General features: G+C 42.8%; 1 protein-coding gene across 11 annotated transcripts in view; it reads left to right on the top strand.

Moving 5' to 3' along the window:
- unc13bb (unc-13 homolog Bb (C. elegans)) overlaps window positions 1–27,209 on the top strand; it is an 807,248-nt gene that overhangs the window by 777,535 nt on the left and 2,504 nt on the right. For 7 of the 11 annotated variants that reach the window (XM_085972906.1, XM_085972839.1, XM_085972897.1 and 4 more), the window contains 3 exons: window positions 5,738–5,794; window positions 10,723–10,815; window positions 13,300–13,459. In XM_085972906.1, coding sequence (XP_085829032.1) covers window positions 5,738–5,794; window positions 10,723–10,815; window positions 13,300–13,459 — 310 coding nt within the window. The remainder of the gene's footprint in view (window positions 1–5,737; window positions 5,795–10,722; window positions 10,816–13,299; window positions 13,460–27,209) is intronic. The other 4 variants (XM_085972924.1, XM_085972914.1, XM_085972932.1 and 1 more) reach the window with 1 other exon arrangement.

Below are 27,209 nucleotides of genomic sequence, written 5' to 3'. Positions count from 1 at the left end.
ACAAGGGAGAGCCACCCAGCTTCCTCAAGCTCGGGGCGCACTCTTGAGGGACAAGCAGCGGTTCATTCAAGTTATACAATTCTATAAGCAACGCCCACCTACTACAGAATGGGGGCGTACACGTACAAACAGTGTCACAACAGTTACTCTTTATTGTTAGTCACTCAACTGTCGGGCCCACCCCTTGAACTTGGGTACCCTCTGACCATGCCAGTCACAGATGTTGGTTGTCACATCCTACTCCCCACATTCCTGCTGTTGTCTCTTCCCCGTTATCGGCATAGTTTATAGTTTGAGAAAACATGTTTTATCCTTAACTGTCGAACAAGCAGGATAGTTACAAGGCTGCAGTGATTCATGTATCCTGTGACTGGTACAATGTTGGTTGTTAATTGTACCCTTATCACAGAATCACTCCTGGGAGGACAGGCTGTGTTTAGACAATGGCTCTACTGAGGCTGTGAACATGCACATTCCGAAGTTTGATAAGTGAAGTGGCGTCTTGCAGTCTGCAAATGTGCTTCAGTCAGCTAAACCTACACTATGGGTAAATAGGGGGTTAACATAGTCAAGTATCCCAGAATTCATTGGGAACAAGTTGGACCTTTCATTGCTGAGAAACATTCAGCCAAAGAGACATGTTGCCTTTATAATTGATTTGTTTCCAGTGTTTGCAATATTTAAAACACTGAACCGTTTTTTCCTTCTATTATTTAACTTGTTCATTGTTTAATTAACCCTTCTCAGGAATCATGCATGCTGAATATATAAGGACCAGTGTTTCACTTAGTGAGTTGCAAAGGATATCATGTTACCAAAATCTACTCATCAGTATAGTGACCTATACATAGAACCATGATCAGTAAATAAAACAGAAAGAAGATTATCCTGTGAGAATGAGCTATACCATAAGTACCTGACCTACAAATGTTACACCTTTTCTTACAAAAGTAATGAATTATAAATAAGGTCTATTATGTCTCCTATATTTAGAGCACATAAAAACATACTTCAAGATATATCTTGTATAATAAGGGGTTGTAAATCCACTGCCCCAGCATTCCACTGTACGTACCGGGATGTGCTCATCCATGACCTAAAGCATTGACAGCCCCCACCCCCCCCAAAAAAAAAGTTTGCCAGGGTCAGGGGGTGGTTATCTAATTTAAATATCCTGGCTGGGTTCCCACACTACTAGGGGAGGTGTCTGCCTACTCGGGCATCTACCTGTCCATGAGGACACAAAATGTGACATGAGGTGGTGAATCATGGGGGAGAGGGAGTAAGGCACCAGTCTCATCTCCCCAAAAAGAAAACAGAAGTGCCCCCTTGACCCATTTTCTAAGGGGGGGGGCCTAAAAAAACAAATTGTGGAGAACTTCAAGGACCCAGGCCTGTGCCCCACTTCTACTATTGGACAGGCCAGTGAGCTTGGTCCCACTCAGTGTCCCGGCCCACTTCTTTTCAGTAGTCGGAAACTGCCCCTCAGCCGCACCCCCTTCAACCCTGCTGGCCTTGTTTGGGGCAGACAGATATTCTGCCCCATAAAAATTGGATGTCTACTCCCAAGGAAGGCTGAGACCTGGGGCCCCAGTTTTAACTCCAGGTGGATTCCCCGCTCATGCCTGAGTTAAAATTACAGTCGGGTCTCAATGATGCCATCAGGCCGCAACACGCATATGTAAAGAAGGACTATATTGTCTCCGGGAACGTGTCCTTGCTGCCTGCTCAGGAGAGCAGGTTAAAATTGCAGATGTTGCAATCATGCGACTTTCGGACAGGTAAGAACCAGGGCAATTTTAACTGCCAACCCGCCAGGTTTCTGCTGAGCGAGTAGGATCAAAATCGCCCACCCCACTTCCCCCCCTCTCCGGTGTGTCCAGATCCTGGGCTTATTTAGGGCCTTTCCGCCACCTTCCCATCCGAGTTACCATGAGAGTGAACTGGAAAGATCACAGATTTTTGGCTTCCAGATTTTACAGTAATTTGTGGAAGAGTTTAATTACATTTTAAAACTGATGCTCTTTTCAGGAGTATTTTAATTACTTCTGGCAACAACAACAAAAAAACACATGCTTGACTGAGCCAGAAACTACACCAGCAGATTAATTGTAAACAACAAGTTGTGTTGCGATGTTTATTTGTGGCTTGTTTTAATCCATTGCTTAATGCCAAAAGAATCTTTCATTGCTCTTTGTGTTCAGAGTGTAAAATCGATTATTTGCTTTGAATGGGCATTGGATATGTAAATCATGTTATTTCAAGGGTCTCTTTATAAAGACAGCATGTTCTGTATACTTTAATTTTGAAACTACAAATGAACTGATGTTCTCGGGGTAATTTTTGATAAAGCAGTTCGGGAGCATTTAAACTAGTATGGCAGGGGGCTAGAAACCTATGTAGTGAAATAGAGGAAAGTGAAAGGCAGACAGAAATAAATGGTAAAAGGGTGAGGAACAAAAAACAAAGGGCCAAACTAATTCATAAAAAATGTGAGCATAAAAAAAGCCTGAGGGTTTTATACCTTAATGCGAGAAGCATCAGGAACAAGGTAGATGAATTAGCTGTGGAAATAGAGGTTAATAATTATGATCTAATTGGGATTACGGAAACATGGTTGCAGGGTGAGCAGGGCTGGGAGCTTAACATACAGGGGTATTCAGTATTTAGGAAGGATCGACAAAAAAGAAAGGGAGGAGGGGTAGCATTGCTAGTAAAAGAGGGGATAAATGCAATTGAAAGGAAGGATATTAACTCAGTTAATACAGAATCTATATGGGTGGAGCTAAGAAATAGCGAGGGGCGAAAAACATTAATAGGAGTGGTATATAGGCCTCCAAATAGTAAAATAGAGGTTAGGGAGGGCATCACGAGGGAAATTAGAGAAGCGTGCAATAAGAGCACAGCTGTCATCATAGGTGACTTTAACTTACATATAGATTGGACTAGCCTAATCAGTAAAAATAATGAGGAGGAGGAATTCCTTGAGTGTTTAAGGGATGGTTATCTGGATCAATATGTCGAGGAACCAACTCGGGAACAGGCTATATTGGACTGGGTACTGTGCAATGAGAAGGGACTAATCAGTAATCTTGTTGTACGGGGACCCTTGGGTCAGAGCGATCATAACATGATCGATTTCTCACTCGAAATGGAGAGCGAAGAAATTGACTCAGAGACTAAGGTCCTGAATTTAAACAAGGGGAATTATGATGCCATGAGACGGGAACTGAGTAGGTCTGATTGGACAACGTTCCTGAGAGGACTGGAGGTAGATAAACAATGGCAAACATTTAAAGATAGAATGACAAAATTGCAAAAATTGTTTATACCAATCTGGCATAAAAGGAAATCTAAAAAGGTGACTCAACCGTGGATAACAGGGGAAATTAGAGACAGCATAAAATCCAAAGATAGGGCGTATAAAATAGCCAAAAAAAGCGCCAGAGCGGAAGATTGGGAACAGTTTAAGATAGAGCAAAGGAGGGCAAAGGGCATGATCAAGAGGGGCAAAATAGCTTACGAAAACAAGCTGGCGGAAAATATAAAAACTAACTCCAAAAGCTTTTATAAATATATCAAAAGGAAAAGACTGGTGAAAACCAAAGTTGGTCCATTGCAGTCAGATACGGGGGAATATATAATGGGAAATAAGGAAATGGCAGATCAACTAAATGCATACTTTGGGTCAGTCTTTACGAAGGAAGACACAAAAAACCTCCCTGGGATATCGGGAAAAATAGGGACATTGGCAAAGGAGGAACTGACGCAAATCAATATCTCTAAGGATATGGTGTTAAGGAAGCTAAAGGGATTGAAGGTGGACAAATCCCCAGGGCCTGATAACATGCATCCTAGGGTACTGAAGGAGGTGGCCCTAGAGATAGCGGATGCACTAAGGATGATTTTTCAGAATTCATTAGACTCGGGAACAGTGCCGATGGATTGGAGGGTAGCTAACGTTACCCCACTATTCAAAAAGGGGGGTAGGGAAAAAGCAGGTAATTACAGACCTGTAAGCCTTACATCAGTTGTGGGCAAAATGCTGGAGTCCATCATTAAGGATGAAATAGCGGAGCACTTAGCAAATGGGGACAGGATAGGACAGAGTCAACATGGATTTACAAAGGGTAAATCGTGCTTGACTAATCTATTGGAATTTTTTGAGGGAGTAACTGGTAGAATAGATGGGGGAGAGCCAGTAGATGTGGTGTACCTGGACTTCCAAAAGGCCTTCGATAAGGTCCCACATAAAAGATTAGCATGGAAAATTGAGGCTCATGGGATAAAGGGGAAAGTTTTGGCGTGGATAGGGAACTGGCTGTCAGATAGAAAACAGAGAGTTGGAATAAACGGCTCATTTTCTGAATGGCAGGCAGTAACAAGTGGGGTACCACAGGGATCTGTCCTGGGCCCCCAGCTGTTCACAATTTACATTAATGACCTGGATCAGGGAGTCGGATGCAGCATTTCCAAATTTGCAGACGACACTAAACTAGGAGGTGGGGTGGGCTCAGAGGAAGAGACCAGGAAGCTCCAGAGCGATTTGGACAGACTGGGCGATTGGGCGGATAAATGGCAGATGCACTATAATGTGGACAAGTGCGAAGTTATCCACCTTGGGTGCAGGAACGGGAGGGCAAATTATTATTTAAATGGCAATAGATTGGGAGAGGGGGAAGTACAGAGAGACCTGGGTGTTCTTGTACACCAGTCACTGAAGGCGAGCATGCAGGTGCAACAGGCGGTCAAGAAGGCAAACGGTATGCTGGCCTTCATAGCAAAAGGGTTAGAATACAGGAACAGGGATACCTTGCTGCAGCTGTACAGGGCACTGGTAAGACCACACCTCGAGTACTGTGTACAGTTTTGGTCGCCTCATCTGAGGAAGGATGTTCTTGCCATGGAGGGGGTGCAGCGGCGATTCACCAGGCTGATACCAGGAATGGCGGGAATGACCTATGAGGAGAGACTATGTAGTTTAGGGATGTACACACTGGAGTTTAGAAGATTGAGAGGGGACCTCATAGAAGTGTATAAAATTCTGACAGGTCTAGACAGACTGGATGCAGAAGGAATGTTTCCCTTGGCGGGTGAGAACAGAACTAGAGGACATAATTTAAGGATAAGGGCTAAACCATTTAGGACAGAGATGAGGGGGAATTTCTTCACTCAGAGAGTGGTGAACCTGTGGAACTCATTGCCACAGAGGGCAGTGTACGCCAGCTCATTAAATATATTTAAGAGGGAATTAGATATATTTCTACGGGCAAAAGGGGTTAAGGGTTACGGAGAGAAGGCGGGGACGGGATACTGAATTAAAGGATCAGCCATGACCTCATTAAATGGCGGAGCAGGCACGAAGGGCCGAATGGCCTACTCCTGCTCCTATCTTCTATGTATCTATGTATCTATGTACCTGAGGTGAGATTTCTCGTTATGGCCTATTGCTGTACATTTGTTGTAAACATTATTATAGGAAGCCTATTACTGTTGCATTTTTTACTGGTCTCTTGTACTTAGTATTGAGTGTGCTCTTCTACAAACCTTCAAGCTGTTTCCTCTGGGCAATAATGTGCATGTGGGAGGGGACAGGGAAGTCTGGGTTTTGCCTCATTTCTATAGTTTTCTCATCTTCCACTGAGTTGTGCTACAGGACTTGATGGTGTAACCTATAATCTCACTCCATTTTTTTCTCCCTTTTGTCCTGCTTGTTGGCTTTGATAACATGAATCAGTACATGGTGGAAAGGGTATTAGGGTTACCGCTAATGAGGACGCTCTTCCTGACAAGGGTATGTCTGAGCCTAATGTTGCCCAGCCGTGACAACATTAACCGAATACAGGCTTGATAAGTCAAAACCTTCCCATTATCACTGGAATGCTTCAGAAAGCTGTGCTTCCTTGCTGTAATATCAGTCCTTGCTAATGATTCTGATGATTGTAACATAGAAAACTAGCATAATAATAAAGTGAGCATTTTTTTACAGTGCACAAAAGTTTTATAGATTCAGAAGGTAAATCTAAAGCAATTGCTTGTACTGAATATGCAGAATGACACAAAGAATGTTTACTTAAGATATTGAGTAGGTGGAAGTAGTTAAAGAAATGGGTGTGAGGTAGAAAGTAAAGGTTATGTTAGTGCAAAGTTGATTTGGCTTTGTTTTACTGTTTTTAACAAACAGTGAGGTAGTTTCGGACATTTTGCATGAATGCATCTGCCCTTTTGTTAAAACAAACTAAAATTGCAATGTCATAAACCAATTAACTATGCTTATGTACAAAGGGCACTGTATGCATGAGGTTCAGTTTCTCAGGAGAAAATATATATTGATAAAACTCAGTGAACTTTGTTGTCAAAAATTACTTTCTGCTCCAAATTATCTGTCCATGTTACCAGAACGATGCCAAGCTGTTATACAGCACAGTACTAAATATACATTTTATACCATTTCTCACAGCCCACAAGGTACATTTTTCAAAGAACTATTTAAATGTTAACGTAACAGAACACACTTGACTTCAAACTTCTGAAGCTGTAGCAGAACAATGCTATAGGAGCATTAAGATGAAAATATTTTTGAGCTTTCATAAAACCTATATAAGCACAAAACATTAAAATTAATTTATAATAAGCATATTTTAAAATACTTGAGGATCTGAACGTGAGATTTTTTTCAGCACTGGGTTCATGTCCTGCTCTCAGCCTAGCCTGTATTGCATGCCTGAAGGTTTTTCTGGCAACAGAGCTTGCATAATTAATGGCAAGTCATTTTTAGGTTCATGGAAAAGCAATAATTAAATAATCATTTTCTATGATTTTCTATTCTGGTTTAGTCATAACATCATGTCTTCTGTGATGACCTGAGGTGTGTGCCACATCACTTTCATTCAGAGTAATTCGGTCTCATTTTTATTTAATTTCTCTCATCTTTCCTTCCCAATATAACTTTAATTTGTTTATACTGTGTGCTATAAATAGAAAACCCACTGAGTCCAATTGGGTATAATATTTTTCAGTTACTGTATATTGTACCCAGCAGGTCTATGATCTGTTGACATACAAGTCACACGATTTATTGTCCCAAAGGTGGAGTCTCTTTTTAAAAAAAACAACTAATGATGTGGTAGCACAGCTGTACTTGTACTGTATTCCTCCTGTGTTTTCCCAAAAGACGTTTTGTCTCTTTTCATTGGTTCTCTTGGCCATGAGCCTCATTAATATTCACATTAGGTTATAGTGTCATGCATCCTTCAGATGAGACATTAAGCCAAGGTCTGTCTGCATGTTTTTGTGGCGCAGGTGGATGTTAAAAGTTTCATACACATTAAAGAGTGTTCCACTTCCAATGCTTACTGTGCTAAGTGAACTGGAACTCCATTCAGTGAACAGATAACTGGACAGGTTCTTTAAAAATGTAGCTCAATTTGAATGGTTTATCTGCTTAATTTCTCTACAATTCAGTGTAATTATTGTAACTCTATATAACAAATTAAGAACAAATCACTAGAAAATAACTTGAAGTTGGCCATTAGTTCATTCTATTAGGCAACCCTCAGATCTTCTGTAGTTTTGCTTTGTGCTGTTAATAGCTTCATAAATAAGTCTTTTAAAGGAGAAAGGTGAAAACCTAGTCAAACAGTAACTGGTCAGGATAAACCTAAAACCCTCTTGTCTCCTGACCAACTGAGCCTACTGAGTTTCAGATAATGTCCTGGTCAGAGACCAGATTTAAATGCCTGCATTTTTGATTGAAGATTACCTATTTCCACACTTTCTACAATACCATAAATATAATTCTCATTTGATATGCTGCTTGCATGGCGCTTCTGAATTAGTGCATGTAGCCCATCAGCATGTTAAGATCACTCCAACTTAAAACCTAGGTTTATAGGCACATTTTGGCTAAATCAAACTATACAAAATTGGAGTGCATTAGCAACAGAAAGAACTGACTGAATTACATTGTTGGTAAATGCTGTTCTGAGAAAGGGCTTTATAAAATAGACTTCATTAAACAAATGATCTAACTAGCCTCATTTGTTGTTTCTCAATACAACATTATGTCAGCAAACATCTCTGAGCATTGAGATTTGCAACTCATGCACACTTGTGTAATGACAACAGGAGATTGATAACTTCAGTTTTTTGATTTGCTGTTGGAATCAACAACAGCCTACGTTTTTATCCTATTGTCTTTCAAATTCCTGAATTATACTATAAACCTATAAAGGACTATTTTTAAATGCACCTCAAAGTATGATAACAAGCTACGCAGTCCAGGAAGCTTCAAGGTTCAATCCCTTGTCTGCTAAGCTAGCCAATCCAAGCTGAGTGAATCTGCGAGGTGGGAGACAGGGATGTACAGTTGGTCTCAGTATCCCTGGGCTGGGCAAGGAAAAATCAGGCAGGTTTCCTGATCCTAATAGCTACCCATTCATCCTTGGAGGAAATAAATATGTTTGGTTTCAAGGGAAGGACGAGACTGTGATGTCCTCCCCATCAAACAGCAAACTAACATATGGAAAATGGAGATGTGAGCAATGTCACTGTGCAACTATTCCTAGCACAGGCTGCTGCCGTGAAAGAGGAGAAAAAGGAATCTAATATGAATATTTAGTATTTTTGGATATTAATAGTACATCCCTGAACTTTCACAGCCTTAAGCCTTGCCAACAGTTTCTGAAGCCTTTACTATGAACTAATCTGACTTTACATAGGCAAGTCTTGTTTCACCTCGCCTGGTCCAGTGCTACTATAATCCACTATTTTGTGTTTATATCTACTAACATAAGTTGAGAAATTATTTTGGAAGGCAAGACATTGTGTCACAAAAGTAAAATTTTAAAAATAATTAATCGGGTTGGCGCCACATGAAAGGGGAAGAGATGGACAAGCTGAGCGTTCTATTTACTGCAATCATACAAGTTTCAACACATTGCAAGTTTCAATCTAAGCTCTGCCACTGAGTGTCTGAGCTGGAACTATGTGTTCCTGCAAGGAGGGAGGGAAAATTTGATTAATGAGTCACTACAAGGGAGTGAACTCTCACAGAAATTCACTCTCCAAGACACTTCTGTACACTCCCAGTGATAGGTTAAAGATTAGCCTAGATTCAGTCATTTACTCACCCTCAGTAGGGAATGGTGTAGAGAGGAGGAATAAATAAACAATGGGGAGAGGGGAAAGAAAAATAAATAGTGTCATTATTGCCACTCAGCATAACTCCATATATGGCAATTTGAGTAATTGCATTTGCTAATCCACTACATTTGTTATTTCGATGTAAATTTGCAGTCTAAATGTACTTTCCTTACAATTTGCAACACTGCTAATTCATAAAGCAGTAACGGCAACTGCACAAATTACAGTTGACATTCTCATTGTATCCTTTAATGTTTAGCATTTATATGGAACAAAAAATAATTGCTTGATTTGGTTGGATTTAGTTATTTTCACAAAATTATTGAATCCAATGCAATCAAATTATGCATTCCAATCTTTAGTTTTTAGACTGGTATAGGTTGTTCTTGAGTTCATTTCATGAGTTGGCTTGTAAAGAGCTGGAACTTTTGACTGAACTAGTTTACAGGACTCTAATGGAATAGCTATTGACTGGCAAAAAAAACTCAATGTCATTTCCAGCAGTAACAGGAGGATTAAACCTGTACAGAGCCAACTGTAGCCAGGATACCATAAATATGAGATTTGCATATTTTGCAAATATGCATAAAAAATGCCCATCAACTTTAATAATGTAACCTGAAACTCCAAGGTAATTGGTTTTGGATCTGTTTCCACTGAAGAACAAATATAGTATTTGCTAAATGGAAAAGGCAGATATTTCTATATTACTACAGTAATAAAACCTATGTCAGTGTGCCACTGCCTGGAGACTTCACCTGTACATGCAGAATGGTCTGTATTTATAATTTAGATCTCTAGTTAGTAGAGAATCTTAGTATTTGACCCTTTTTAGTTATCGCCAGTCTTCACATTTAACGATTTTTTTCATGCCTTAAAGCGCAACTCCGTGCAAAAGTCTTTGAAGTAGTAGATGGAATCTACTGAAACTAATAGTTTAGAGAGTTTTTTTAATTCATTCATGGGATGTGGGCGTCATTTATTGCCCATCCCTAATTGCCCTTGAGAAGGTGGTGCTGAGTTGCCACCGGGACAACCGAGTGGCTTGCTGGGCCATTTCAGAGGGCAGTTAAGAGTCAACCACATTGCTGTCGGTCTGGAGTCACATACAGGCCAGACCGGGTAAGGACGGCAGATTTCCTTCCCTAAAGGACATTAGTGAACCAGATGGGTCATTACGATAGGCCTCTGAATTACTAGTCCAGTAACCTAACCACTATGCTACCGTACCTGTGAGTGAATACATAAATCATTAGATGTTAACTACACATTGTTGAAAGTCACATTAACCCAACTGAAGCAATAGTTTCCGCTGCCAGTGACTTCTTTCCTCCTGTCCTTGAGGTAGTCTTTAATTCTTAGTTCTGATCAGTATGTATGCATGAATGATATGTGGCAATGTTGTGCATGGATGACGTCACATCAGAATGTTGTCAAGCATGAAAGCCATGTATTTTAATAAGTATGTTACACAGTAGTCTAATGAATGTGGCAATGATGTGCCTGCACTTGCGTGTTATAGTTATAGGATGATCCTGTAATTTTTATAGCTTACTCTGTGTTTTAATTGTTAATTAGGCTCTGGTGTGGATGACCCAGTGGGTGAAGTCTCCATACAAATAGATCTTTTCACCCATCCAGGAACAGGAGAGCACAAAGTAACAGTGAAAGGTAAGAGTAGTATCATCAATAGATAGTCAAATAGAAAGGGCATTGGGTCACCAAAATAACTAACGAGAATCCAAGCTCCAACACAGCAAACTGGAAAACCTCACTGATCCATGTGGTTTAGGTCACAGTTTTTCTAATGTTAAACTTCGAAATAAGCTGTCTCCCATTCCCTCCATTCACATTCAAAGATGTCACATTATTAAATACATCTTAAAATGTTTGCTTCTTTTGTTGTCATTCCTTGATCTTAATTTTACTGTTTAAATTCATTCCTTAGCTATAATGTTCCTCATTTTTCATTCTTTTCTTTCTAATATGTCTTATTTTTGTTTACTTGATTCCATTTATTTTCTTAATATCAATTGTTTTTAACTTTTCAATTTGTGAGATTAAAAAAGCTAGCAGATCTCCCGTGATGATGCTCACGATAAATTGGAGAATGTTTTTTAAGGGCATGACTATTACATCATGTACTGCCCAATGTATTATTCTGCTGCTAAACGTGTTTGACAGGCGTGCCCTTTTAATACCAAAAGGTCTAATTTAGGTAGTAGTAGGTGAATGTATCCGAGTGGTCATAATCATGTCCCTGCTACTCGGGAGCATATGTAATTTGTCATAACTGCTCCTTGACTTTTCAAGGACAAAGGCAGTAAAGAGGCTGATGTTGTACAAGGCATGTTGTGTGATATCAGAGGTTAATGCATCATCCAGCTACTGTTCAGTGGTGTGAACCCAGAATCCTAAAAGGACAATTTAGAATGAAGTGTTTTGCATTAGAATTTTATTATAAATGCTCAATTCATTGACTGAAGCATAGTTCTGAAACAAGATAATGATTCAAAGTATACATAAATCTATTTAAGCATTTACTGCAAGAGTGTAACATCTTAAATAGTCAAACCAATCACGAGGACTAAACCAGCAGAAGGTGTTTGGTACAGTAGTAACATTTTTTTAAAAGGACAAATTTAGGTGTGTTCTTTCTCTAGGGTTTCCGCGGATCTTACACCAAAATTACCGTGAATAATTGGGAGAACCCCCACAAAAATTCAACCCCAATATTTTTTTCAAATAAACAATACTTGAGTTCCTCGTGAAAGATAATGGCCCAGAAATTCGGGTCAGAGGCTTCCCGCGGGTGCAAGCCTCCGACCTGCACTTACCTAGCGCGCCGGCCGTTGTGCTGTGGGCCCGCGTGGGATTCCGATCCTGGGCCTGCTCTAACTGCCAGCGCGCAGTACTTGCGTATCCCAGGGGCGCAGTTAGTTCGAAGCGTCCCCTGGGATCACGTGGGCCATGGAGAGCCAATGGTAGCAGGGAATCTGTATTCATAGGTTTGACAGGAAGACCCGTCAAATTTATGAATACAGTTCAGCCCCAAAACATCACAAAAACTTCAAATAATTTTTTTTTTAAATCACATTTTTAAAATAACTATAAATTACACAAAATAACTATTTTAAACAATAATTTAAATTTATGAAAAAATTAATTACACTTTCTAACGGGGCTAAAAATAAACTTACCTTTCTTTAAAGTATTTAAAAATAACCTGTGGAAAAAATGTTTTAATTTTACTTAATTCACCACTTACCATGTTAAAAGCAGGCCTTGTGACTGCTTTTTATAAGCGTAGCTCCTGGAGACTTACCCTCCCGGAGAAACCTGCAAAAAAAACGGAAGTTCCAGGCGAACGCGCTGCCTCTCCGGCACACGCGTTCGACCTGTGAACCCCTTCCTTTAAGGGAACGGAAGTTCCGGTTTCCTGCGCATGTGCAGTGCATGCACGAAACCGGCACTTTCGTTGGGCCTACGCGTGAGTACCCAGCACGTACTCACCCGTGGGGAACCGAAGTTCTGGGCTAGTGTATTCTATAAAGACACAACTGCAGGAAGATTTTGTCATCAAGTAATAACTTGTAATGGAAATTCTTCTCACAGTTACTTTGGTTTATGGAAGTGTATTAACCAATAAAAATGTGTGTATTTAGCTTTTATCTTGTTGATTAAGTGACATTCTTATCTTTATTTTTTCAGTTTTATATTATTTCACCTTGAATCTACGGTTAAACAAATCCAACATCTCTTTAGAAAAGAGTTATTTTCTCAGGCCATTTTACTTAAAATCAAAAGCTCCGAGTATTTTGATGCCATTTCTCACAGGCTATAAAGTATTGTCAGCAGAATAAAAAGCTCTTTGGTGATTTTGCATGTTACAGTAAATATATGAATATTTCATTGCTGGTAATTAATTACATGTCAATTTTTGTGGCGAGAATGGTTTATTTTGTGTTTTTTTTGTTCCTGTTGGGTGGTCAGATTAAGACTTCAGGAAGTAGGTGTATGCTTTGGTTTTAAAAATGATTAAGTCTGCAAGTGATAAATGGTGTGATTTTATAAAGGGTTCAACATTTTTTCTGGGATTTGGCTTGAGGTTTGTTGAAACAGCTAATTCAGTTTGACATGATTTATGTTTTACAGTGGTAGCTGCTAATGATCTAAAATGGCAGACAAATGGCATGTTTCGGCCATTTGTTGAGGTCACTATGATTGGACCACACCTTAGTGACAAGAAAAGAAAATTTACCACAAAATCAAAGAGCAACAACTGGGCTCCAAAATACAACGAGACATTTCACTTGTGAGTAAATGTTTGTTTTAGGTGCAATACTTTTTATTGTTAAATAAGCATTACCGAAATTTGTACAGAATCGGATATAAACAGGGAGAAATATAATCCATGTGGAAATAACAAGTGTTTTTTAAAATCCGTGCTTAAGGAGTAAAAGCGTAGTCAAAGAAGCGTTGGAATCATTTTAAAGACAAAAGGGGCCATCCTATACTTGAGAGTGTGGGAATGACAGAAAATACTTTGGCTCAGTTTTTACAGAGGAAGGTGAAAGGAACCCACTACTGAAAATATAGGGTCCAAATTTCTTCTGCCCAAGATCACTCCAATGGCAGAACTTAGGCACAGGAAAACTAATGGATGTGGGATTTCTGAAAGGGCCCAGGAATGCCAGGTCTCCACTTGGAATCCCACCAGGTCGCAATTTGCACAGGAGCTTAGGATGACAGAACTGCCATCTGCTCCAAACATGACCCCTAACATCAGAGGGATGGGGCGAAGGGGGGAATTCCCACACTGGGAACTACCCCATCCCCAGCCGCCCTGCCACCAAGCAACTTGGGGGCTGGGAGATGAGCATGACGTACAAAATGATTGAGCAGCAGAACTGAGACCCACCTGGAGATCCTGGCCTGGATCCCCAGTAGAAAGCTGGCAGCTCGAGTTATATCAGCCCTCTACTGACCCTAATCAGATGAAGTGACCTTGCCCTGATCCTGAATATTCCGACAGGGTCAGGACCAGAGGTCACCTGTGCCCAGTCCACTACATTTCACAGGCTGATTGGGGCTGAGAAATTTTGGCTCAAATGGAGTTGAAGTACAGATCAGCCATGATCTAATTGAATGGCTGAATTAGCTTGAGGGGCTGAATGGCCTATTTCTCTTCCTATGTTCCTCCAAATATTCAACAGAAAACTCTGTATTAAAAAAATTAATGAGGGAAAAAATTATAAAGTTCACCGGGCCCAGATGATCGAGGAAGAGGTAGCAGGAGTACTGTCCATAATTTTCAAATATACTTTAGAAACTGGAATTGTGAAAGGGTGACACATGCTCCATCCCTGTTCAAGCAAGAGGAAAAGGATAAGCCATAAAATTATAGGCAAGTTAGACTAATCTCAGTGGTAGATATTCCAAAATCCATAATATGGGATGAAATTAATGCAATTTAGAGAGGCATAGTTAATCGGAGAGAGCGGAGTCAATATTAAAATTCCAAATACAGTATATACAGGAAAGATCATGGCCGAAATTTTCACAGGAAAGAATGGGTGGGTTGGAGTCATGGGGGGGGAGAGAAAGTTGTAAAAAAATTAAATCTAACACCCAACCCGCCCACTTTCACCTTTTGCTCAGGCAGGACGGTGGGGTGGGCTGCCAACTCGGTGCCAGGAGGCGGGTTGGCAATTTAAGTATTATAACGAGGCCCTGAAGCCTCTACTTTAACCTGCTTTGCATGTTTTACTGCAGGCGGCCGGGGATCCTAGGGCTCGGGATTCCCGTTAGATGCAACGAGGCAGCCTCAGCCTCAGGGAGCAATTGCTGTGGGCCGGGAGGAGCAAGAGTGCTTCCTCCCGGTCCCCCAAGCTCCACCACCAGCAGCCCGCAACCTCCCAGGGTCGGGATTGGAATCCCTGGACTTGAAACACCCGCTGCCCCCCAGGACCGCGACTCAGCCCCGGGGTTGGGGATTGGACCCCCCCCCCCCACATTGGGGATGGGAGCAACCCGGGCTTGGAACCCCCCTAACCATCCTGGGTCCAGCACCTACCTGGTCCTGTAGCCTCCTGGTCCGTGTTCCCTGCGTTACTGGAAACCAGCCTGTCTATCAGGCTGACCTCTGGGCGGGGAACACGCCTTTTACATCACACGCATGCTGTGGAGTTACCAGGAAACCTGAACTTCTGGGTTTTCTGCCATCTCCTGGGTTCCCCCGCGCCATACAGTTGGGAAACGGGAAAATCCAGCCCCACTTGTTTCCTCTTCATCATCCAAGCATTTGATGCTGCTCAGACTTGAAGCGCACTCTCCAAACAGCCAGACTGCTGACTTCAAACTGACATTGTTTGCCACAGAGCGCACCTGTGTGATACATTCTCACAAAGCTGCACATTTCTTGCCCTAATGGTAATTTCAAACATTGCATGGATTTATATGGCAAGAGAATGGAGTTTTTCAAATCCACCTACAGGATAATTTTGACAGTTAGTTCAAAATATATAAATACGAAGATAAACTAAATCAAATTAAGTATTTATTGGAAAATAAATTAATCTCTTTCAATTCCTGTTTCTGACAGAATATTAGTGGCAGTAACGAAGCTTGTGCCTACTAGGATTTCTCCAACATTAATTCATGTGTGTATATATAAATAAATGTATATACAGATGATCTAAGAATCACACCAGGAACATGGGTCTTCTGGTGAAGCCAACCCGTTCACCGTATTCTTACTGAACAAGTCTGCCTAGGGTGGTACCGTATACAAAAAATGAGAGGAAGTATCAAGGCTCACTTGATTGAGAGATTCACTATTTTGGTTTAAAAGTGTAGCTTATTTTGACGTATTTGATTCTAAAAATAAAGGGCTGCGTTTTCCTCTGCTATCCCATCCATGGCAGAAGTGGTGAGAAAATGGAGTGTTGAGACTTACCGCTGCCTCCATGCTCCAATCTCAATTTTTCTCTCCTCCCACCAGACGGGACTGTTAGATCCGTGATTCTGAGAGTATGATGTTTTTCAATAACCACACGGATGCTGTAACTTAACAATCAACAGGTATTTACTGGAGTAGGGTAGTCTCAAGACTGGGGTACAGAGGCATGCTCAAGGCTTATATACAGGTGTGGTCACTGTGGTACTACAGTATACAGGAGCTGTAAAAGTAGTTCTCTCTTAAAGGTACATACACTACAATTCCTCCCCTTTTAGATTAGTAGTACCCATAATATTCAAATAACAAATAACACTTTAACATGTACATTAAACAACAATAGTCCATTTATAGATTCAGTCTTTGGGGCGGCTTCCTGATCCTTTCGGGATAGCGCCTTTCCTGAGGTTCTTGTTCTTGGTGCGGAGGCGATTCTGGCCCCTTTTCATCGGTTAGTTCATCGGGTTCCACTGCTACTGGTTCGGAGGTAGATGCTACCGGTATGTCGGGTTCATCCCCAGGTACGCAAGACATGGGGTTGACTCGTTCCTGTGACGCTAAGATCTGATCAACGTGGCGTCTCACAATGTTCTCCCCGACATCCACTGTGTACATTAATGGCCCCTGCCGTGTGCATATCGTTCCGGGTTGCCATTTCTCTGTTCGGTAGTCACGGGCCAAGACTGGTTGTCCTACATTGAAGCTCCTTGTCGGCTTCTCATTGATGTGCTGGAATTGTTTATCCTCAACATTTCTTCGCACATTTGGTCTAAGCAAGTCCAGACGTGATCGCAACCTTTGGTTAAAGAACATCATGGCCGGGGTCTGGTTGGTAACTGCATGTGTCGCGTTTCGGTAGGCTAATAAGAAATTGTCCACTTTATGCTGTAGCGGAATTTCATCGTCGCACGTGGCCTTTATCGCCTTCTTAAAGGTTTGTACGAACCTCTCAGCCAATCCATTTGTGGCTGGATGATATAGGGCGGATGTGTAATTCCTTACCCGATTCCTTCTCATAAATTTTCAAAACTCTTCGGACACAAACTGTGGTCCATTGTCAGAGCAAATCTGCTCTGGCAAGCCGTTTCTGGCAAATATGGTCCGTAGGACTGCAATCGTTTTCTCTGTAGTGGTTGAGGACATTTTTATCACCTCAGGCCACTTCGAATGAGCATCCACTGCTATTAAGAACATTGAGTCCATGAATGGACCAGTAAAATCAATATGCACCCGTTGCCATGGAGAGGAGGGCCACTCCCATGGGTGTAGAGGGGCATGTGGTGGTGCATTTTGGACCTTCTGGCATCCTGAGCAGCTCTTGGTTAGGTCTTCGATTTGTTGATCAATTCCCGGCCACCACACATAAGCCCTAGCAAGGCTTTTCATTTTCACTCCCCCCAGATGACCTTCATGTAGCTCATTTAGCACTCTCTCCCTTAACTTGGGTGGAATCACCACTCTGGATCCACACATCACTGTCCCCTGGCATACTGACAGCTGTTCTCTTCTGGATGAGAATGCTGGCAACAGTGAGTCGCCATGTGTTAGCCATCCCCTCACCGTCAAATCATATACCCGAGACAGCGTCGGATCATTGCGGGTCTCCTTCTCTATATCCACGTTCGTTACTGGCAATCGTTCAATTATTGACGAATAAAATATCTCGATAGGGTCCACTGCTGGTGCTTCCTCCACAGTAGGCAGTGGCAGGCGCGATAGCCCATCAGCCTTTCCATGCTGTTTCGTGCCTTTATATTCTATTTCATATTGATTCGCCCCTAGAAACAGGGACCATCTTTGTAACCGTTGTGCCGTCATCACTGGAACGCCCTTCTTAGGACTAAAGATGGAGACAAGTGGTTGGTGGTCAGTCAGCAAGGTGAACTTCTGCCCATGCAGATAGTGGTTGAATTTTTTTACTCCCCACAGTAGGCTGAGGGCCTCCCTGTCAATCTGGGCGTAGTTGCGCTCGGCTGAAGTTAATGACCGAGACGCAAAGGCTACTGGCCTCTCCAACCCGTCTGGGAATTTGTGCGACAGCACCGCTCCAATACCATAGGGTGATGCATCACATGCCAAACGTATTGGTAGTGCTGGGTTGAAATGGGCCAACACCTCTTTTGATGTGATCAATTCTTTACACTTCTGGAAAGCTCGTCTACGTTAGTCATTCCACTTCCATGGTACCCCTGTTTGCAGTAGGGTGTTCAGTGGGTGTAATACCGTGGACAAATTTGGTAAGAACTTATGGTAGTAGTTTACCAGCCCGAGGAACGACCTCAGTTGTGACACATTTTCCGGTGCTGGAGCCTTGACTACTGCCTCAATCTTTTCAGGGGACTTATGTAACCCCTCTTCATCGATAACGTGGCCACAATACGAGATCTGCTTCTGGAAAAACTCGCACTTGTGGCGATTAGCTCGTAGCCCATATTCCTTTAATCTGGTGAGCACCTTCTCCAAATTGGCGAGGTGATCACTGTCATTTTCGCCCGTGACCAGGATGTCGTCCAAATAACACTGGGTCCCTGGAATCCCTTGCAGGACTTGATCCATCGCCCTTTGCCAAATAGCCGGAGCCGATGCTACCCCGAACACCAGCTGGTTGTATTGATAAAGACCTTTATGAGTGTTAATTGTAAGGTATTGTTTCGAGGCTTCTTCTTCCTCCATTTGCAAGTACGCCTGGGCTAGATCAATTTTGGTGAAGCGTTTACCTCCAGATAGCGAGGCGAAAATATCCTCAATTCGTGGAAGCGGATATTGTACCGTGTGAAGGACTGGGTTCACTGTCACCTTAAAATCCTCACAGATGCGGACCTTCTTTGGTTCCCCAGGCGTATTACTCAACGACCTCTTCATTACAGGAACGATGGGTGTAGCCCACTCGCTCCAGTCTACTTTGGACAGTACTCCTGAACGTTCCAACCCTTCCAGTTCTGCTTCGACAGCTGGTCTGATTGCATAAGGCACTGGTCTGGCCTTAAGAAACTTTGGGCTTGCATTTTCCTCTATTTTAATCGTTGCTGTTATGCCTTTTAGTGTTCCGAGTCCCTCCTGGAACACTTCATTTGCGTCAGTTAGCATTTTTGACAGTTGTCCAGGTGTGACGTCGTCATCCTTTTTGGCCTCAACCTTCAGTGCCTGTATGGAATGCCAATCTAATTGTATCTTCCGGATCCATTCACGTCCTAGCAGTGGTGGTCCTCCATCTGGCAATACATATATATCCATTTTAGGTATTTCCTGGCCTTTATATATCACTTTCACCCTTATTTTTCCTTTGGGGTAGACTTTTTGCCCCGTGTACGTCTTCAAGACAATCTCTGTAGCTTTCAAGGGTATATGTGAAAATAGCCGCTTGTAGTCTCTTTGGTTTATGACTGTTAGGGCTGATCCTGTGTCCAATTCCATTTTCACTTGGACTCCATCTATCTTGAGTGTAACCCAGATAGTCTGGTGATCCTCCATTTTGGTTACCTTATGTAGTTTCAGACAACCCAGCTCCTTGCTTCCGGAGTCTCTGTCACTTTTCTGTTCGTCTGAACTACTGTCCATCACCTGGTGTACCTTTTTGTACTTCTCCTGTGGAGATTTCTTACTGTTGGTTTTCTTCCCAGACCTGCAGACTCTTGCTATGTGTCCTGCTTTTCCACACTGTCTGCACACTTGGTCCTTGAACCAACAATCCTTCTGGTCATGTGTTGTTCTGCCACAGCGATAGCACTTCCTTGTTCCATAGGACATTTCATTGGTTCCATATTCTTGCGGTCTCCATTGTATCTCTGCAGCGCCCCTTGCGGCTGCTTCGTGTGATACTGCCATACTGAAAGTCTTGTCCAGCGGAAGATCCTTTTCTGATAGAAGCCGTTTCTGGGTTCCTTCACTTTGCAGCCCACACACAAACTTGTCCCTTAACGTATCTGCTAGTCCCGCTCCAAACTGGCAGTGTTTCGATAGCTTGCGCAGTTCCGTTAGGTACTCAGCATTGCTTTTGTCTTTGTGTTGGTTCTTTTTATGGAACTTAAATCGTTCTGCTATCAGCAGCGGTGTGGGGTTTAAGTGGTCCTGTAGGATTTCTACTATGCTTTCGAAATTCTTGTTCACCGGCTTCCTTGGGGTTATTAGGTTTCGCAGTAACCCATAAGTTTTTGCACCCATGGAATTTAACAAAACCAGTGCTTTCCTAGCATCTGGCACTTCATTCGCCCTGCAGTACACCTCAATACGTTCCACATATGTCGCCCAATCTTCGACTTCATTGTCGAACATAGAGATACTGCCACTCTTCGGCATCCCTGGGTGTGATTTAACTGTCAAAAATGGCGTCTCCCGCGCTTCCCCTTCTTCTCCGCTGGCACAAAATGGCGTCTCCCGCGCTTTCCTTCCTTCCCGCGCTCGCCCTTCTTCTCCGCTGTGGCTTCTAAAAATGGCATCTCCCGCGCTCTTCCTTGTTCTCCGCAGCTCAATGGCGTCTCCCGCGCTCTCCCTTCTTCTCCCCGCGGACACTGTTCAGCCCTTGAGCCCTGGCTGTGCTCGGTGCGTTTTTTTTTGTGCGCATTTCCCGTTTCCGCCGCTCGGTCCTGAACCCGGCTGTTGCTTTACCCTCTCTCCGTTTTGTTTTTCCTCGACGCCACTCGGTTTTCAACCCCCGGCTGCGCCCTGTGCGCTTCACCCTCTGTCTTACCCCGTCGACGCTGCTCGGCTTTCCCTCCGCCGTCAGTCGGCTCCAGCCGCCGCTGTCCGGGAAGGGTCTGCGCTGTACCTGTCGTCAGTCTATTGCTGATCGTCATGGCTGGGGAACCAAGCCCGGCTCTCCAGACCCTCCCCTGCGATGTTCACTCTCTGCCGGACGACTGGGTGGTTGCTCATGGTCGATGCCCGTGTTTCTGGCCTCGACTTTCTTCCACCGCCCTCCCGGAGCGAATCCTCGAAGGGAAATGCAGAGTTGCAGGTAGATTCGAATCGACACTCGTCGCCACTGTTAGATCCGTGATTCTGAGAGTATGATGTTTTTCAATAACCACACGGATGCTGTAACTTAACAATCAACAGGTATTTACTGGAGTAGGGTAGTCTCAAGACTGGGGTACAGAGGCATGCTCAAGGCTTATATACAGGTGTGGTCACTGCCGGTACTACATTATACAGGAGCTGTAAAAGTAGTTCTCTCTTAATAAATGTACATACACTACAGGGACCACCACTAATTTCCCCTTTCCTTGACAACCACATGTAAATGCTGGCAGCAGTGGAGCACGACCATCCGACTCTCCCATCCGCTCCTGGACTACCTGGTGGAACCTGGCAGTAGGCCTAGGGTTGTGATGGAGATGCCCCAAATTGCAGTAGTGAAGAGTGACGGCCTAGTAGAGGCCTCTTCTTCCAAGTTGGCCCCTAATCACTTACCTGTTGCTGCCAAGGCCTACAAGGCTACAGGTCCCGCTGTCTTCAAGGCTCTTCTGTCCCTTCAAAGTACCCTGCTGCCTCTTGTGCCGCCACTGTGCATGGGGGTAATAATGCTAACCCAGGAAAACGGGTTAGGGTCATGGCAGTGTCAGAGGAAAATCCAGCCCAAACACTTCCGTTTAACTAGGCTTGCAATCTCTCCTACTCTTTGATCACAACTACTGTAAGATTTTCCTGGTGTTGACAGGTGAGAGAATGAGACATGATTGGTAGTGGGACAAAGGTCAGTTCATATAGTCTGTGTGCCAACCTGTATATGTCTAGGCCTTGTATCCCAAATAGTTGCTGTCACCATACCATGTAAGCCATTCCTTACTTGGTTTATTCAATCTTTTGTTTTTGCCCAAGCATGCACTGTGGGGTTACGTGAGGCTCAGTACTGAACTTTACAATGAAATGGTTCCCTATGAAGTCCATCTTTAAATAGTCAAATAAAGCTTTAATCAATGACTGGGAATTGATTGAAGCAAACACCTGTAATCAAAAATGGGTAATAAGGGAAACAAATAATTAGGAAACGACACAGCTCATTAGAAGATTCTGATACTGCAAAAGAATAAGGTATAGAAGCTTTGTGCAAATTCTACTCTATTATGGTTTCATTTGGCTTCACCCTTTTCAGATGCCTTAGCATTATAGAAACATAGAAGCTCGGAGCAGGAGTAGGCCATTCGGCCCCTCGAGCCTGCTCCGCCATTCAATGAGATCATGGCTGATCATCCAAACTCAGTACCCTGTCCCTGCCTTTTCCCCATATCCCTTGATCCCTTTAGCCTTAAGAAATATATCTAACTCCTTCTTGAATATATTTAATGAATTGGCCTCAACTGCCTTCTGTGGAAGAGAATTCCACAGGTTCACCACTCTCTGGGTGAAGAAATTCCTCCTCATCTCAGTCCTAAATGGCTTACCCCTTATCCTTAGACTATGACCCCTAGTTCTGGACACCCCGGCCATCGGGAACATCCTTCCTGCATCTAGTCTGTCCAGGCCTGACAGAATTTTATAGGTTTCGATGAGATCCCCTCTCAATCTTCTAAACTCCAGTGAGTATAAGCCCAATTGACCCAATCTCTCCTCATACGTCATTCCTGCCATCCCAGGTATCAGTCTGGTGAATGTTCGCTGCACTCCCTCCATGGCAAGAACATCCTTCCTCAGATAAGGCGACCAAAACTGCACACAATACTCAAGGTGTGGTCTCATCAAGGCCCTGTACAACTGCAGCAAGGCATCCTTGTACCTGTACTCGAATCCTCTCATTACGAAGGCCAACATACCATTTGCCTTCTTAACCGCCTGCTGCACCTGCATGCTTACCTTCAGCGACTGGTGCACAAGGACACCCAGGTCTCGTTGCACTTCCCCTTCTCCCAATCTATTGTCATTCAGATAATAATCTGCCTTCCTGTTTTTCCCACCAAAGTGGATAACTTCGCATTTATCCACATTATACTGCATCTGCCATACATCTGCCCAATCACCCAACCTGTCCAAATCATACTGGAGTTTCTCGGCATCCTCCTCACAGCACACACGTCCACCCAGCTTTGTGTTGTCTGCAAACTTGGAGATATTACATCTAGTTCCCTCATCTAGATCATTAATATATATTGTGAATAGCTGGGGTCCTAGCACCGATCCCTGTGGTACCCCACTACTCACTGCCTGCCACTTGGAAAAAGACCCGTTTATTCCAACTCTTTGCTTCCTGTCTGCCAGCCAGTTCTCTATCCAAGTCAGTACCTTGCCCCCAATCCCATGTGCCTTAACTTTACACGCTAATCTCTTATGCGGGACCTTATCGAAAGCCTTCTGAAAGTCCAGATACACCACATCCACTGGTTCTCCCTCATCTATTCTACCAGTTACAGCCTCAAAAAATTCCAGTAGATTAGTCAAGCACGATTTACCTTTTGTAAATCCATGTTGACTTTGTCCGATCCTGTCGCTGTTTTCCAAGTGCTCTGTTATTACATCTTTTATAATGGACTCTAGCATTTTCCCCACTACCGATGTCAGGCTTACCGGTCTATAATTCCCCGTTTTCTCTCCAGCACTTTTTTTGAATAGTGGGGTAACATTAGCTACCCTCCAATCCATGGGAACTGTTCCAGAATCTATAGAATTTTGGAAGATGACCAGCAATGCATCTACTATTTCTAGGGACACTTCCTTAAGTACCCTAGGATGTAGATTATCAGGCCCTGGGGATTTATAGGCCTTCAATCCTGTCAATTTCCCTAACACCATTTCCCTACAAATACTGATTTCATTCAGTTCCTCCCTCTCATTAGACCCTATGTTCCCCGACATCTCTGGGAGGTTATTTGTATTCTCCTTTGTGAAGACAGAATCAAAGTATGTATTTAAGTGGTCTGCCATTTCTTTGTTCCCCATTATAAATTCCCCTGATTCTGACTGCAAGGGACCTACGCTTGACTTCACCAATCTTTTTCTCTTCACATATCTATAGAAGTTTTTACAGTCAGTTTTTATGTTCCCTGCAAGCTTACTCTCATACTCTATTTTCCCCCTCTTAATTAATCCCTTTGTCATCCTTTGCTAAATCCTAAACTGCTCCCAATCCTCAGGTTTACTGCTTTTTCTGGCCAATTTATATGTCCTCTCCTTGGATCTTATGCTATCCCTAATTTTCCTTGTTAGCCACGGTTGAGTCACCTTTTTTGTTTTATTTTTCTGCCAAACAGGGATGAACAAATTCTGTAGTTCATCCATGCGATCTTTAAATGTTTGCCATTGCCTATCCACCATCAACCCTTTGAGTAACATTCCCCAATCATTCCTACCCAACTCGCGCCTCATACCATCATAGTTTCCTTTATTTAAATTCAGGACCCTAGTCTCTGAGTCAACTACTTCACTCTCCATCTTAATGAAGAATTCTATCATATTATGATCGCTCCGCCCCAAGGGGCCTCGCACAACAAGATTGCTAATTATTCCTTTCTCATTACATAATACCCAGTCTAAGATGGCCTGATCTCTAGTTGGTTCCTCAACATATTGGTCCAGGAAACCATCCCGTATACACTCCAGGAATTCCTCCTCCACAGTATTGTTACTAATTTGGTTAGCCCAATCTATATGTAGATTAAAGTCACCCATGATAACTGCTGTGCCCTTATTGCATGCGTCTCTAATTTCCCGTTTAATGCTATCCCCAACCTCCGCATTACTGTTTGGGGGTCTGTATACAACTCCCACTAATGTTTTCTGCCCCTTGGTATTTCTCAGCTCTACCCATACAGATTCCACATCATCAGAGCTAATATCCTTCCTTACAATTGTGTTAATCTCCTCTTTAACCAGCAATGGCTACCCCACCTCCTTTTCCTTTTTGCCTGTCTTTCCTGAATATTGAATACCCCTGGATGTTGAATTCCCAGCCTTGGTCACCCTGGAGCCATGTTTCCGTAATCCCAATCATATCCGTTACATCTATTTGCGCAGCTAATTCATCCACCTTATTACGAATGCTCCTCGCATTAAGACACAAAGCCTTCAGGCTTGTTTTTTTAACACTCTTAGACCTTTTAGAATTATTATTTACTGTGGCCATGTTTGATTTAAATCCTTGATTTCTCTGACTGCCACTTTTGCTTTTCTCCTTCCTGTCTTTTGCTTCTATCCTTGTTTCCCTTTCCTCTGTCTCCCTGCACAGGTTCCCAACCTCCTGCCATTTTAGTTTAAACCCTCCCCCACAGCACTAGCAAACACCCCCCCAGGACATCGGTCCCGGTCCTGCCCAGGTGCAAACCGTCCAGTTTGTACTGGCCCCACCTCCCCCAGAACCAGTTCCAATGTCCCAGGAATTTGAATCCCTCCCCCTTGTACCATTCCTCTAGCCACATATTCATCTGTAATGCGGAGGTTGGGGATGGCATTAAACAGGAAATTAGAGACGCATGCAGTAAGGGCACAGCAGTTATCATGAGTGACTTTAATCTACATATAGATTGGGCTAACCAAATTAGTAACAATACTGTGGAGGAGGAATTCCTGGATATTCTGAAATATCCTTCTATTTCTACTCTGACTAGCACCTGGCACTGGTAGCAATCCTGAGATTACTACCTTTGAGGTCCTATTTTTTAATTTACCTCCTAACTCCCTATATTCAGCTTTTAGGACCTCATCCTGGTTTTTACCTATATCGTTGGTACCTATATGCACCACGACAACTGGCTGTTCATCCTCCCCTTCCAAAATGCTCTGCAGCCGCTCCGAGACATCCTTGACCCTTGCACCAGGGAGGCAACATGCCATCCTGGAGTCTCGTTTGCGGCCGCAGAAACGCCTATCTATTCCCCTTGCAATAGAATCCCCTATTACTATAGCTCTCCCACTCTTTTTCCTCCCGTCCTGTGCAGCAGAGCCACCCACGGTGCCAGGAAGTTGGCTGCTGCTGACTTCCCCCGATAAGCCATCTCCCCCAACAATATCCAAAGCATAATGCCCATCACCACAAGGCAGCAAGTAAAATTTAAATTAAACATTGACCTAACATGAAATTTTCTTGATTGCAATGGTTTTGAGTAAATATTTTTGATATTCCTGCTGTAATTGTCTTTTACATTCCTCAAAAATATTGTTTAATTAGTAAGTAACCACTCACTAATTTTGACAGTCTGATATTAGTCTTTAGCAGCCAACTCTCTGTTCGAATCAGTGCTGAAATTGTGAGAAATCTTTGGTGTTACTGATTTTTTAAAGAACTGTTAGAAAAATGCTTATATACATCTTATTTTTCAGTTCTGATTCTTGCTCTTTGCTTCATCTATTCCTTTGTAGCACTGTTTGCAATTTCTCATGTTGCTCCCCATTTCACATTTTTCTATAGCAGTAGCGCTGTAATCTTAACTGCGACAATCATACTGCCACCTGATAGCTTGCAGACCTGCCTTAAGGAAGTTGATTTTACCTGTGTTGCTGGAGGTAAAGCCACTGGCAGGATGAGCCACTTTTTCTTAGTCTCAAGACAGCGGTACAGTTTTTGCATCCTTTGCCGCCAGTACTCTGAATCCCACCTTCTATGTATATAGGGTGAATTTGGATGACTCAGCCCTACTTTCAAAGTCCCTGTATAACCTTCACTTTTTAATTCCACGTTTTTTTAAATTCTGGGTTATCAATTATGTTGCCAAGATCAAGGAGCCTGATTTAGTACTTTAAATTCAAGGTGACATGGGTGCTGATCATCCAGAATGTGAACTAAACAAGCAGCTGTGTAAAAGTGGCTAGTGCAGCTTCACTCAATTCGTAGCTCTCTTTGGCCTGAGTCAAAAGATTGTTTGTTCAAGCCTTCTTCTAAGACTTGAGCATGTAATCCAGGCTGACACTTCAGTTAAATACTGAAGGTGTTCTGAATTGTTAGAGGTGCTGTCTTTTGGTTAAACTTTGGTTTGAATAATGCCACGTCTGCCTGTCAGGTGGCATTATTCAAACAAGAATAGGAAGTTTCCCCGGTGTTCTGGCCAACTTCCCACCCTCAAGCAACATGATTAACTGGTCATCCATCTCATTTGTTATTTGTGAGACTTTGTTGTGCACAAATTGGATGCCATGTTTGCCTCATTACAAGTGACTGCACTTCAAAAATAATTAATTGGCTGTG

The sequence above is a fragment of the Somniosus microcephalus genome, chromosome 2 (genome assembly GCF_052327205.1).
Source record: "Somniosus microcephalus isolate GS21.2 chromosome 2, FLI_Smic_1.0, whole genome shotgun sequence".
NCBI lineage: Eukaryota > Metazoa > Chordata > Chondrichthyes > Squaliformes > Somniosidae > Somniosus > Somniosus microcephalus.
Note: the sequence above shows the minus strand (reverse complement) of the source record. Positions and strands in the feature narration are given on the sequence as shown.